Source organism: Mastigoproctus giganteus, chromosome 9, assembly GCF_048544385.1.
Source record: "Mastigoproctus giganteus isolate SK-2022 chromosome 9, ASM4854438v1, whole genome shotgun sequence".
Taxonomy (NCBI): Eukaryota; Metazoa; Arthropoda; class Arachnida; order Uropygi; family Thelyphonidae; genus Mastigoproctus; species Mastigoproctus giganteus.
The window spans coordinates 160249144-160264536 of NC_143583.1; the positions used below are offsets into that span (position 1 = coordinate 160249144).

The 15393-nt window shown below is 35.7% G+C and overlaps 1 protein-coding gene across 1 annotated transcript in view; it reads right to left on the reverse strand.

The window, feature by feature from the left end:
* The window catches only part of Tmtc4 (Transmembrane O-mannosyltransferase targeting cadherins 4), a gene marked incomplete at its 5' end in the record, with an annotated part of 433994 nt that overhangs the window by 368757 nt on the left and 49844 nt on the right, over positions 1–15393 (reverse strand). Inside the window, one exon of the mRNA XM_090380839.1 lies at positions 10966–11053. Coding sequence (XP_090236965.1) covers positions 10966–11053 — 88 coding nt within the window. The remainder of the gene's footprint in view (positions 1–10965; positions 11054–15393) is intronic.

Sequence of the window (15393 nt, forward strand, 5' to 3'; positions counted from 1 at the left end):
AGCACTAGGAGGTTAGTAATTAAGATATATACAAGAAAAGAAAAGAAAAGGAAAAGAGAAGGTTGCTTTCCTTCTTAATCTAGTAAAGTTTCTTTCTTTACTATAGATTATTTAATTGTGTTAATAAATACTTTAAATAAGGAAATGATTTCTACTTCAAGAAAGAGTGCTAATTCAGAGCAAAGTCACTTGATCACAGAATCACTGCACCTGAAGCCCATGAATAAGATGGGTGTTCTGGATGCACATGAGTTTTGCAGTTGAACATGATCCTTTGCAGCTCACTGAGCAGATGCAAGGGCTCCATGACATGCCATTTGCGAGTGTCCATATTTCTGGCACTTAAAGCACCTTAGAGGATTTGGAACATGTCGACATACCAGACAATTAATATAACCAGCTTTGATTTCATTAGGAGATGTCGGTGAATTGAACATCAAGATGATGTTTCTAGTGGGAACAAGTCCCCCATCCCTATGTGCAGAAATTCTTTTAACAGCAATCACTCCCTGTGGTTTTAGTTCAGAGCACATTTCCTCCTCAATAAGTCAAGCAAGTGCCACTGTGAAATGACACCTCTCAATGAATTGAGTGTTCTATGTGGCATAGAATAATCAATATTCTTGTTTGATGTTGCTTGGAGTAGCTGCTCAGAATGCCATGACATTTTCAGTTTCAATTAAGAGGTCCCCAGAATGAAGCCTCTTAACTCATTTAGGGGAACCTGCTAACGCCTCTAAACCTTACTGTATAAAAAAAAGGGTGAAATTTTCTGTATAAAAAAGGGTGATTAAAAATCTTGTGATAAAAATCTTGTGTTAGGCCCTGATGGTATGTCAGTTCTGAGTCTCTTTGCAGCATTAGCTTTGTCTGTCTCTCTCTCTCTCTGTCTGTATTTGCAGAGCCCAAATGGCATGCCCACTACCTGCCATTTGGGCTCTGTGGTTGGTGGGGAGCCCACATGGCATGCCCACTACCTGCCAAGCAAAGTAAATGCACTCAGGAGTGGGATGCCACGCTACGAGACCCCATACTCGAACCACTGCCAGCCTGAATCATGTCCCTCAGACCATGAGAGTAGGGGCGTGACATTGACATGGTTGACCCTTACAGGTGAACCCACTAGCCAATTGATCCTGGCCAGCCCTTCCAGGGCCATCCGTCAAAGCAGGGGCCAAATTGATCTGCTGAAACTGGAGCCCCTTTTATTAAAATTACAAAATATCTTACTATGAATTCTGAAACTTATTCATTTATTACACTTTAGAACACTACAATTTACTAGACTTGAGTTATGAAATACCCACCAAAATATAGATAACAAAGGCTATCTGAATATTAAGCTGTGGCTTTATAGTTATCGAAATACAAAAATAAGCCAATCTGCATGACTATGGCAACTCAAACTATTTATTAACAACAATGAACTAAGTCAATTAAGTAGAAAACCTCAATTACATTAAACCCCCGCTAATCCAAATTAACTGGGGAAGAGGTTATCTGCATTAAGCGATAATCTGGATTAGTGAATCAAAAGATATCTCTAAAAGACAAAAACAAAAACAAAAAATAAACAGAAAATTTGATGATATATGTAGTGGTGATGAAAATAAATTTTAAAAACTATCACTGTAGAGCCTTTATTTAAAATCTATAAAAAGACAATACATTTATCCATCGATAGAAGACTCAGAAGTTGTACAGCAGACTCTCAATTTACAGGGACCGAATTAACCAGGACACTTCAAGACTCCAAAATAAAAAGAATATATATATATATTTATATCTGATAATTCAAAATAAATCAAAATAAAATAAAACATAAGCCAGTAGTATGGCAAAAACTGTAGAGCGAAAATTAACATAAAAATAACGTAAAATAAAAGTAAAACTTTATTTTACCATACTACTGGCTTATGTTTTATTTTATTTTGATTTATTTTGAATTATCGGATATATCTGGGCTTCATGTGGAGGATGTGCATTTTGCCACCTCTAATGATAGCTTAATATTTATTTATTTTCCTATTTTATATTAAACTTTTAAGCCATTATTTAAATATATATATATATTTATCCACCAGAAATCATAAAATTCAAGTAATAAATAGAATGGGTATAAACAAATGTTTTGCAAGTCACAAATAAGCAATAAGAAGCGGTGTTATAAGTCGTGATTTGGGAGATGAATTACCTATTATCCCACAACCTGTGCTGTTTTCACACCTGCCACTCAAAAACACAAAAGAAAAAGAACAAATGTTTAGTATGTTTTAGTGCGTCGCATGGATTGTTGTGTTCCATCGCACCACAAAAAGACAAAATTTTGTTTCCTTATTTATTGTGTCAGGAGTGTCAAAATTTTTTTTTGTAGTAAATATTTTTTTTGTTTAGAAATCGCAAAAATTATGAGTAAACGCAAAAGAGTAGTTTTCAATTGAACAAAACCTTGAAATTATTTAAGTTTGAAACCATGCATCCATTAAATCTTTAATAAACCATTATAATGTTGGTAACCAAACCATACACGACACTGTAAAAAATAAAGGGAAACTATTAGATTTTGTGGGCACATCTGATAGCATTAAAGGCATGACTATCAGAAAAATTATGAAACAGCCTGCATACAAGGACCTCGACAAGGCAATGGTGTTATGCTTTAGCCAACAATTATATAAACCCATAATATATAAAATATGTTAACTTATGTAGATATATATGTATAAAGAAGTATGCAAATGAAGTGATATAAGCAATAACCAGTCCAACTCAAGAGTCAACAAGACTGAACAAAATGCAAGACAATTTGATGTGTGTTCTGTCTCTCTCTCTCTCTGCACAATCAAGTGACTTGTCTACTTTCCTAAATCCCGTGTGTCTTTCAAAGTACAGTACAGTACTCAACTGTGAACAGAATTTTTCACATTTCAATCCGGATTAACTGTAACCGGATTAGCAAGTCTACTGCATTTCAAAAACTAACTTGTTATGAACAGATTCTAAAATTCGCGGCCACACAAAACAGCATATCCTCATTCTCACTTGTATTATGAGTAACAAGAATTCTCTTAGTCTGAATGACATTTTTACCCTGTGAGTGCCCATTTGATTTTTAAATCAAAGACATGCAGAAGTCTCAAACTGTTATAACTTCTTTTTGAAAAAAGATCAGAGGGACATTTAAGGGAGGGTTCCTCCAAACGGTATCCAATTTAAGTAATAGTTCAGTGTGCCTGTGTTGTGTTGTGTTGTTTCAACAAGTAGTTTACCTTATTTAAGTTGTCTAATAATTTTTGGTAAGCATTTCTTAATCAGAAAAGGAGAAAGTTTGCTAACTGACTGGTGATTATACTGTGAATTATATATCATGAATACGAAGTAGTTTTGTTGTTGTTGGATTTATTGGTGCAAGGGCTACTAAGGCCATAATGCACCTATTACAATCTTATTTGATACATGATTGTTATATTAAATAAAAGGATTCACAAATGATATTTGTTTATCATTTTGAGGAAGGTAAAAACATCATTAATATCTTGTCGGTCTCTGAGAATCTGCTGTAAGGTAAGTTTATTAGAGGAATATAGATGTGAAGAGAAAGCTGTTTGTTGTTCTCTCAAATATAATGGGCATTCAATGATCAAGTGGTTTACTGTGAGTTGAGTTTGACAGTTGCTGCATAGTGGAGGGTCATCCTGAGTGACTAAATAACTATGAGTTAGGTGGGTATGTCCTATTCACATTCTGGCAAGTACTACTTCTTCCTTTCTATTGCCTCTTAGGCTTGATAGCCACTGCTTGTGATCGTTTTTAATCTGAAAGAGCTTATTGCTTTTTTGTTCCTGCCAAATGGATAGCCATTTTTTTCTAACAGTTGTTGTTATTTGGTTTTTAGGAGCATTAGCAACTAAGGCCATATTGCTCAGGGGATATGCGGTGGTCATTCTCTGACCTTTCCGCACCCTCCGTATTTGGTGGTCATGGGCTTGAACCCCGGTCTAATCAAGAAGCGTGTGCTACGCACTGCTGCTCCTGCCCACCTGGCTATGGAGGCGCCTTTTCTAACAGTGCTATGTATGATGTTTTATAAATCTGTGTAAGGTATCTGCTTGTCTGATGTTATGTGACTGGCATTCTTGGCAGCAAAATCCGCTTGTTCTTTTCCTATGATTCCAGAATGTCCAGGTATCCAACAAAAAATTTATTTTTGAATTTGTTGTAGTAATGGATGACTGGAAGGAAATTTACACTGAAGAGCAGATACAGCACTTAAGGAATTGGTGTAGATAATGGTTTGAGGATATAACGACTGTTTTACATTCTCTAGAGCCATCAGGATAGCATACAGTTCTGCGGTGTAAATACTGTACTCCAAAGGGAGCTGCTGGAATATTGTAATGTTTGGTAGAATTGCAGCTGTGCCAACTTTATTATCTGTCTTGGAACCATCAGCGTAAATTTGGGTAAAACAAGAGAACTGAAAAGAGTGAGTTGCATAGATCTGCTGAATACTGAAATTTGGAAAGGCATTTTTTTCCATTGTTGGAAATGTTGGTCAACATTGGCCAAGGGTATTTGCCATGGTGGTGTAGCCATGCTAATATCTAGAATTATGTTATTCATATTTAGTTCCCAACACATAGTTATGCTTCGTAATCTAATGCCACATGGTTTATTCTGCAAAGGTTTATTTTGGTACAAATTATGCCATTTTAGGGGTGAATAGGTACTGCCTTATAGGATTATGTGGGAAACTTCTGATTTTAGCTGCATAACTTAATAGCAGAGCATGCCGACGAAGAAATAGAGGTGGTTCATGTGCTTCTGTATAGAAACTCAAATGATTATGTACGAAAAGCTCCTAGTGCAATTCAGAGAGCATTGTGATGTACTGAGTTGAGCCATTTTAATACACTTTCTCTAGCTGAGGCATATGCATAGTCTAGTTTCGATCTTATGAGCAACCGGTATAAGTACAGCAACATGTACCGATCTGCACTCCGTGACATAGCAGAAATTGCCCTGAGGAGATTCAGCTTCTTTAGACAGGTTCTAGGAATATGCTTAATATGCTCTAAAAAACTAAGTTTTTTATCCACAGTTAGTCCAAGAAAGCTAATACTCTGTTGAAAAGTAATTGGATGAGAGTCAAGATGTAAATTCCATTTATGGCAAAAATGAATTGCTGTTGTTTTTTGTTCAATGAAACGCATGTTTTGTGAATAGCATGAGATTTCCAGATTGTCGGCATACAGATATGTTTCAACTGTGTTGGGAATACATTTGGTAATTGAATTAATCCTGAGGGAGAAGAGCGTGGCACTAAGCACAGAACCCTGAGGGACCCCCCCTCTTCTTGCACAAAGGTTTGCAAGAGAGCAGAGTGAAATCGTACCTGAAAGGACCTATTGCTCAAAAAGTTCTGGATAAATTTTGGAAGATGACCACAAAGACCGCATTCATAGAGATCGTGAAGAATTCCATATCACCAGGTTGTATCGAAAGCTTTTTTGATGTCAAGACATATCATCACTGGGTGTTCGTTCCTGAGAAATGCAATTCGGATGTTTCCTTCATCTTTGATCATAAGGTCAAGTGTTGATCTGGTTCTTCGAAATCCATATTGATTTTGACTTAGAATGCTTTCATTCTCTAGGAACCATGTTAATCTGGCATTAATTATTTTTTCTAATATTTTTCCTATACAACTAGTTAAAGCTATCGGTCGGTAATTTGTTGGATCTGAATGGTCCTTTCCCGGTTTTGGGAAAGCTAACACAATAGAATGACGCCAACTGGTAGGGTAGTAGTCTTCGTCAAAGATTCTATTATACAGTTTTAGCAGAGCAGAATGGGATGGGATCCTTCACTCAAATGATATATCATGGCATAGTACACGCCATCAGGGCCAGCAGCACTATTATTGGATCTCGCAAGTGCACTACGTAACTCTGCCATGGTAAGGGGTACATTATATGGAAGCTGTCGTGAAGTATTGAAATTGAGATTATATTTTTCTGCTTGTACTTTATGTGCCTGGAAACTCTGCTCAAATGCAGTTACAGCTGAGACAGTTTCAAAGGTTTCACCTAATGTATTAGAAACTTCAAGAGGATTGCAGATTTCTTTGCCTTTTAGAAGTATTATCGGAGTGGTTATAGGAGGATATTTTCCATTAATTCTTCAAACTTTAGGTCCAAATGGTTCTGATATTTGTGGTTCTGTTTATAGTGGAGGCATATTTGGACCATGTCTCTTTTTTTGCTTATTCATTGTATATGATGAGATTTAGCTCTAGCTTTCTTGAACTATATGAGATTAGCTGTGGTTGGGTATTTACAAAATAAGTTCCAGTATCTATTCTTCTCTTTTTTGGCATTGCTACAGGCTTCATTCCACCATATTTTTGGGTGTGAGTGGCTTTTCATGGATGATCTGGGTATATCGGTATTTGCTGAGTTATGTAAGTTACGACAGAGTCAATGGTGAGAGTCTCAATGGTCTGAATATCTAGATGTGCCAGTTTTTGATATTTCTTCCAGTTAGCTTTGTCGAATTTCCAAACAGTTTTTATTTCAGTTTGAGGAAGAGAGTTAGTCGACAGTGTGCATATTATGATTAAAGAGGCCTGTGCACTCTGGATTCATTATTAATATTGAATTACTGTGGCACAGAGCGAAACAGATACAGAACAAGTTATGTATCTAATCTAATATATGTATGTATTCCTTTATTAAACTTATCATAACTTGTTCTGTATCCGTTTCGCTCTGTGCCACAGTAATTCAATATTAATAGTGTGCATATTACTGGAAAGTGGTCACTATTTCGCAGGTTATCAGGGACCGTCCAATCAATAAGTGGAAATAGGTTTGGCGAGCATATTGAAAGATCAAGTGCAGAAGTTGACCTTGAGGAAAGCTGCATGTACGTGTGAGTCCCATTGTTTAAAAATGTTAAGTTGTGCCTTTCAAGAAATTTTTCAATTAACTGACCTCTCTTATCAAGGTGTGAGGAACCCCATAAGGGGTGATGCCCATTCCAGTCACCTAAAATACAGAAAGGTGGTGGCAGCTGGGTAACTAAATCATCCAAATCTGCTAAAGTGTATGAATAATTGGGCGAAAGGTATAAGGAAGCAACTGTTACATCAACCATAACTCTAGCAGCGATTGCTTCTAAAGTTGTTTGCAGTGGGAAGGTCTGAAAAGAGTTCTGGAGTTTAGTAGCAATGCTACACTTTCGTGTGCTGTATTAGAGTCATTCCTATCCTTTCTAAGCATTATATGATGTTTTATGCTCATAGATGTTTTAGGGGTCAGGTTTGTTTCCTGTAGACAAAGAACAGCAGGCTTATATCGGTAATTAAGTCATAAACATTGTCTAAGTTAGCTCAGAGTCCGCGACAATTCCATTGAATGATTCTATGCATTATTATGGATTATCGGGTGTGTCTGCTTGCTTACGGTGGATTGTTTGCACCTGTCTAGTCTTGTTTTTTCCCTTTTTTGAAACTTTGGTCTAGTGACATCCACATCCTCCTCTTCTGCATGGAGTTCAACAAGTGGTTCATCTTGGTGTGAATTTCTATTTATGTCCATGGTATCAATACCGGATTTTTGATTATTTCTTTCAGAGCTTGTTTGATTAACTGACTGTTGTACAGAATTTTTATCTGGCGGTATTGTCAATGGTGTATTTACCAAATGAGTTGATTGCTGTTGGGTCGGCTGTTCTTTTAGTGTAGAGAAGACTGACCTTATCCAATCAGAAATTGAGATGCTTGACGGAACCGAACTGTCTATTTGTACTGTTATGGATCATTGCTTTTTTACAACTGAAAAATAAGATGGAAATTTATTTGAAATCGAAAAATGTCTTTTTGCTTCTTGGTATGGCACCTTGTGTTCCACTTTGTACTTTTGTATATTCTTTTCTGTCTGCCACTGGATGCACTCCTTTGAAAATGCTGGATGATTTCCCTTACAGTTTGGGCAGCATTGCATTTCAGTGGTGCAGTCTGTGTCAACATGCTCTTTCGAACCACAGGAGGCACAGGTGGTTACACCCCTATAGACTGCTTGTGAGTTTCCAAATTTTTGGCATTTAAAACATCGGACTGGGTTTGGTATATAAGGTCGAATTTTGCACCTTAAATATCCAGCTTTAACAGTTGTTGGTAAAATTGGTGTTTTAAATGTAAGAATGACCGTTCAGGTTGGAGTAAGAACCCAATCTTTCTTTAATGACTATCCTTTTGGCATTTATTACATTTTGATCGCCTAATTCCTGAACGATCTCCTCCTCAGATAGATACATTAAGGAGATCCCACTCAGCTATTACCCCTTTAGAGGAGTTTAGGGTGGCATGTGGGGAACCTTTGTAGGAATTCCACCAAAAGGCGATGTTTTTAATAGCCTTTCCGAGTGCTTATTCTCACTCATCTCCACTAGAAAGCCTCCAGATTTTAATCTCCGAACCATTTTTGGAGAGCCTGCCACATTTTCAAGGCATTTCTGTATTAAGAATGGGGAGAGCTTACTCAAAGGTTCCTCCTGCATGATAACCAAACATTTATAGTTAAAAGAAGTCACTATCTTACCTCATTACCATATTTTATATATTTGTCAACACTAGACCTCTTTCTATTCTTAATGCTCGAAAGAGTCATAAAAGGCCATCATTTGGCCTTTTATATTTTTTGTATTCCATATATTCAAACAGCCATGGCTGAATGTATAAATATTCCCAAAATGACTTTCAAAGTTACTTCAACAACCTCCAGGTGAAAACGATGCCCAGATAAAGAAGGAGACTCTTTCAAAGGAGTAATATATCACTAAGTTTCCAAGCACAGTCCATGATAGGTTTCCCCCCCATAAGATGAGTCCTGGTATTTTTGGAACAAAAGTTGTATATGTAAGAACTTACTGCTTTTAGATTGTATGTATCAATAGATGCTTAGCACTCAAGCCAATAGGCAGAGAAATGGTTCCATTTAAAAAAAGATGACTAGCTGATTTTTGTGCTATGAAAACACTTTGTACAGCCACTCAGTTTTCCACTACTACAAAAAATGAAACAGATTGTTATACTCTAATTACTATAGTCTACAATACAGAAAGATAATTTATAACGGTAACTTAATCCATAATTAGTAAAATATAATGGCAGAAGGTTCTTTCTTGTAAGACCAACAGGAAAAAATAAGGTACCATTTGGGAGCCTTGTTCCAAAAAAAATTACAAGTGACCCCCGCTTAACGATGATAATTCGTTCCACAAAAACAGAGCGCTAAGTTAATCCGCGCTAAGCAAGCAATGCAAAGCCATAAGGTAACATATGTATTTGTGAACTGCAGTCGGTGCCATAGGATATTTCCTAATCAATAATAAACGGAAGTGAAAAGGTGCACAAATGTCGGTCAAAATATTTAATATTCAAATATTTGTACATATAAAATATTCTGCATTACATATGTATATAATTATGTGGTAACTACTTATGTATCAAAATTAAAATTCCAATTAAAATCATGAATTTAATTGATCTAAATTGATTTTAATTGATGAATTTAATCATGAAAAATGTGTCGATTTTTGGTTGAACTTTGGCCCTCTTCTAAATAAACTAAAGGGGGTTTTAATTTAAAATCTCCCGCAGCATTACCACCCAACAATAAAGTCAACCGATCCTTCGCCACTTTGAAACCTGGCATGTTTTTTTCTTCTTTCAATATGAAACTTCTTTTAGGCATTCGTTTCCACAAAAGTCCTGCTTCATCTATGTTAAAAACTTGTTGAGAAGTATAACACATAATACCCCTCTTCAATAATTTTAACAAGTTCTTTTTTGAAAATTTCGGCTCCTTGATCTCCACTTGCGGCTTCTCTCTGGATTTTAAATCTATTCAACCAGTTTTAAATGGTTCCACATTTTTTTTTTTTTTTTAGGTGAGTTTTCTTCAGATCATCATATTGGCTAATCTCTTTCTCTCTCTCTCTCTCTCTCTTTTTTTTTTTTTTTTTTTATAATATTTAACTTAACTGAATTCTGCATTGGATATTATCTTCAATAAAATTAGATAAAGTCTTTCCATTTCAATCCTAATAGCCGGCCTAGCCCTAGTTGCTTGCAGTGGAACAACTATCTTTCCCGATGCTAAAATTAATTCTTTATTTTTTTATAATTGTTCTTACAGTTAAACTTGCAAGTCCTAAATTATGGCACACATCTGCTTGTCATTGACCGGAATCGATTCGCTTCAAAACATCTAATTTAATTTTAAAATTCAGTCTTTTTCTTACACTTATAATAGTCTTCTTACTGCGTCCAGACATTGTTGCTTTTTCATTCTTATCGGCCATTATTAACTCTTCGAAAATCTAACTGCGTTGGTTGCATTAATTACAATACAATGCTCGAGTAAACTGTCTGTTACGCACGATGTCTAATACTGTACTGAGTAACGACTAGTCTTTGGATAAATGCATATAATGGAAATATTACAAGCAATATACTTGATCATTTTCTAAAATGTTGATCTCAGAACTACGTAACAAGTCATTGTACTGCAATTAATTTAGCGTGCGAGAAAATTTCACTGAGCGTGGGAAAATTTCTCAAGTCGGCATGGGAAACGTTTTAATGCTGTTTTTCTATTCATTTTCAAGCTATCGACTCCATCAAATGAAACAATTTCATTAAATATGACAAAAATGCAATCTGTAAAAGAGCGTTATAGTGATCTGTGACAGCATTATAGTCAGATACGGGTTATAATATAAGAACAGCGTTATAGCGAATCAGCGTAAAGCGAACCGCGTTATAACGGGGTCCTGCTGTATATAAAAAAAAATCATACTACCTACAAAATCCAAATCACTGTAAACATTTCGAAAAGTTTTTCACAAAGACTGACCAATTTATTCATATATATTTTAAAAAATATAAAATATACTTACAAAATGAGCATGAATTTACATATGCCAAAAAGGACAAGGAGAAGAACAGTCCACATAACAAATCAGCTCTTCCAACAACTGCTGATACCTTTATAAAGCATACAAATTTAAAATTCAAAACAAATCAATAACGATTTTCTGTTATCTAGCAACATTATTAATTAAATTTTTATGCAAATTATTAGAACATATATATACCTTTTTTTATGAAGAAGGGGAAGAATATTTTGCTGGGTAAGGAGTAGATGTATAATATATTGTAATGTTGAAAGATCTCGACACACTGTGGGAGGAAAGAGTTAGTACTGTGGGAGATAGGCAAAAAATGCATTGATATCTCCTTAAAATACACAAAGTAAAGCAAAATAAGTTAGTAGCTTGTACTAATCCAGGTCTTCTTTCAGATAAAAATAATGAACTAGAGTAAATTCCCATGCTCAATGAGCAGCAATTGTGATGTCAAAGAAATAAATGTCCGTTGTTGAGGATGCTAATCTTAAAGTTTGAGTATGCAGCCATGTTACACATGTGCATGTTCAAAGCTGTAATTTTTCATAGAAATCTTTATATCAGCAGAATAAAATACAAACATTCAGAGTTTCTTTTTGCAGACATTAGTTTAGGTCCAATTCCAATTAATTCTGATGTAGTACAGATTGGCAATTATTTCAAGACAATGCTGTATATGGGTGTTACGATGGCTAACTAATGTGTAGTAATGGGTGTTTTGTTGATTGTAGCCACTGCAATAATGATATAAATAAATGCCTATACTTTAGTCATCATGTGGCAAAAATTTCCGAAGTTTACCTTGATTAAACTCTGTAATCCACTCTTCTAATCGATAATCCGGGAACAATGAAATAGCATGGCCAAACAGTCAAAACTGTACTGTGTACAGATAAGACATGTATGTATGTACATGTACCCTGTCTTTGGTGGCTCCCAGACTAATGCCCATCTCCACCTAGTGTCACTGTGATGAAATAAACTCTGTACAACAGGCCTGACATATGGTTATTGAATTTATATGCAGTGTTAGTGAATGTTCTGTAGTATGTGTTGTGAGTGTCAGGTCTCTTTGCCACAGCAGCCATCACCTGGACAACTGCAGCCCAGTGCCTGTATTTGGCACAAGGAGCCAGACCTTTTTTCTGTATTTTACTGCATCCACTGGAGGTAGTGCAAAACCGGTGGATGCATTAACCCCATACTCAGGTTGCCCAGTCCTGAATACTGCACTGTCTTAACTACTGGCCTTTTTCCACTGTTTGTAGTAGTAGTAGCAGTGGCATTTGATGCAAGAAAGCATGTGTATGAGCTTATGCAGCATCAGCCAAAAAAAAAAAAAAAAAAAATCACACCATTCCCTCCAAATGCCTATCCAGTTCCTCCTTAAATTTATTCAACCTATCAACTTCCACAACGACAGATAGAAGTTTGTTCCAGCAATTAACCACCCGCTGGCTAAAGGCAAATTTCCGCACATCTAATCTACATCTGTCTTTTCTTAATTTGAATTTATGCCCCCTTAGGTTCGTAATCTGAACAAGTGGAAGGATCCCATCAGAATTCAGCGTGCTCAACCCATTCAAGGCCTTCAATTTGTGTGCAATGCACAAAATTCTGCATTAACAGAAGGTAGTACTATACCTGTGGATGACAGCAAAATCCCATACCCAGGCTGCCGAGTCCTGGGTACCAAAAAATTTTGCACCAGTGGACTCACACCAGTACAATACTCTGTAACTACAGACTAAAATAAGTCAAAAATTCCTGACATTTTATCAAAGGAAATCCAACGCTTAAAAAAAAAAAAAGCCCAAAACGGAACAAACATACAATATAACTCAATGTATTTACAATATCACATCAGATGTTCCTTCCACCTCTAGCTCAGAGTAGATCGACTCAAATTATTTCTTTATTCCAGTATAAGGATCTATATTTGTACATCTTCTAGAACTATGGCAGGTTTAGACTGCAAAATTTTTACTTTTACAAGCTTTAAGAAACCCTGTTTCTAGCAGTGTAGGAGACGTGTGAGTTCATACAATCATGCTATCCATACGTGCTCTTCTGATTACCTCAACAGTTTCCACCACCTTTCAACACGAGTTTGACTCTAATCACCTGTAACTTGAAGGCCACAGTAACCAAGGCAGTATTTCCTCAATTTTTCAAATTTTACAAATGTCACATACTATTGTGTCACATTCTTAGGTTATTCAAAACTGTATGTCACACAAAGAAACCTTGTCCCATATTCTGCTAAAAGCCAGTTATAAGTGAATATTCGCTTATAACTGGCTTGAGCCCCCTCTCAAACAGTTTTGACCTGGATGAGCTGTGTTCAGTCAGTAAATATGAAGTATTCATATTGGGAGAAAACTATGGCTTCACAGTTTTCAAATCCACATATTCAACCTTCAGAATGAATTTTCTTGTTACCTCTCCATACTCACTACAATTCCAGCGTTGTTGCCAAACTTCTACTAAGCAAGTCCAAATCCTTGTTTTTTTTTTTTTTTTCATTTTTGAGATTATTGGCTAGGTCTGAGAAGCAAGGTTGCCAGATAGTTGGAGATGTTTATGGCCAAAACTGGCCAAATACAGAAATTATCTATAAAACATTGCAAAACACAAAACAAAGTAAAATTCATTTAATAAATGCAATTAGAACAAAAATAACTCACCTCAAACAATCCTGTACATATACTGTATAACATTTACGAGAACATCATTATGTCTGCTGCTGCTGCTGCTGCTGCTTCTTCAATTTCATTCTGTATACTTTATGAAGTATACTTCTGTATACTTTGTGAAGTAGATGCAACAGCGATTCTACTATTATTGGTATAAAGTATATCTGATTTGAAATTATTTAACATTCTATCTGTAATATGCAGATCCTTGCAGCAGATGGAATTTTTGATAAGGTGTGCCCTGATTCTAATGATTGCATCTGGAAGATGAAGTTGCAATCTGTTTATTGGTTTTGTTTTTACTGCAGTTACAAGAGAAAATATTCGTTCAGCAACAGCATTGCTTATTGGAGTTACAAGACAATTAAGTGCATATGCTGCCAGTTGCTTAAAGTTTAGGTGGCAATAGACACCAAGCCAAAATTTTATTGTATCTTTTGGAATTTCATTGTTTTCAAAAACATTTTCTGCTGTCCAATCTGTTGCTCAATTTCATTGAAATTATTTGTAGCTAAATGTAACATAGGTAAATCTGAAATAAAAACCCCTTTGACATTTGGCTTAATATTTTTTCAAGATTAAGCAACGAAAGATTTTTGAAAGCATTAGTCACATTGTATAATCTAGATTGCAGTTGGTCAATAGCCTCAATAATGAATATGCGGTATCTTCTTTTAATCTCAAGAACTTTACCTTCTTTTTTTTCTCTAGCACATTGTCTCCCCTTTAGATGAATATCAACTTCTTGCTTAAATTTAGCTCCATAGTCAATACTTTCAATGGCTTTTTCAGTACCATCAATATTGTAAAGAATTTTTCTGAGTAACTCTAATTCACTAGACAGTTTATAGGGATCAATGTTAGATGACTGAAATATTGCATTAACAGATTCAAAATCTTTTACAATGGGTGTAGCAAACACAAAATACAGATAATTCATTTTATGATAAAGCATTTCTTTTAATAATCCAGCTTTTTACTTTGTATCTGTTCGACCAGAATTTTCTAATACTGAAAAATAACCTTTCAGTTCTTGCCAGTTTAATAGAATATACAACGTTACCTTTCCTTTAACGAGCCATCTAGTTTTAGAAGCTTCTGAAATGGTAGGGGTGCTTGATAATTATTTTCTGCATTAAATATAGATTTGTATTCTTCTCTACGTAAGTTACTATTTGAGAACAAAAGTTCCATCCAACCTTGGATTTCTCATAAGTGAGAAATCCAAGGTTGGATGGAAGTTTTTCAAATGCATGTTGAATGCATAATGCAAGAATGACAAATGCACTTAATGTGCACACATTTTTGTGCTACTTTCTTTATTCGTATCCAAACTGAATTTAAGTCCAGCCACAGAAGCAGCACCATCACTTGCAAATCCTATGCAATTTTCTAAATCCATATCATATAACATAACATTTAACATAATTAATAACATAACATAATTAATTATAATTAATTAATAAATTAATAGAATCATGACTCAGACCAGAGCAGCAAAGAAAAAGGCTCAAGCTAATGGAAGTGCTGTGGCTCAGAGCAGAACTGAGGGGGGCAGTTGTCCTCTGACTCACAGCCTTATAAAATGCACTGTTTGCTTGATGTTTGCAGACCAATCGGGTACGGGACATGATACAGCCATGGGGGATGTCTTTGTGTGTGCGCGATGCAAGGAGTGTATCGATATCAGGCAACAACTCAGCATTCTTGTGGGCCTATATGA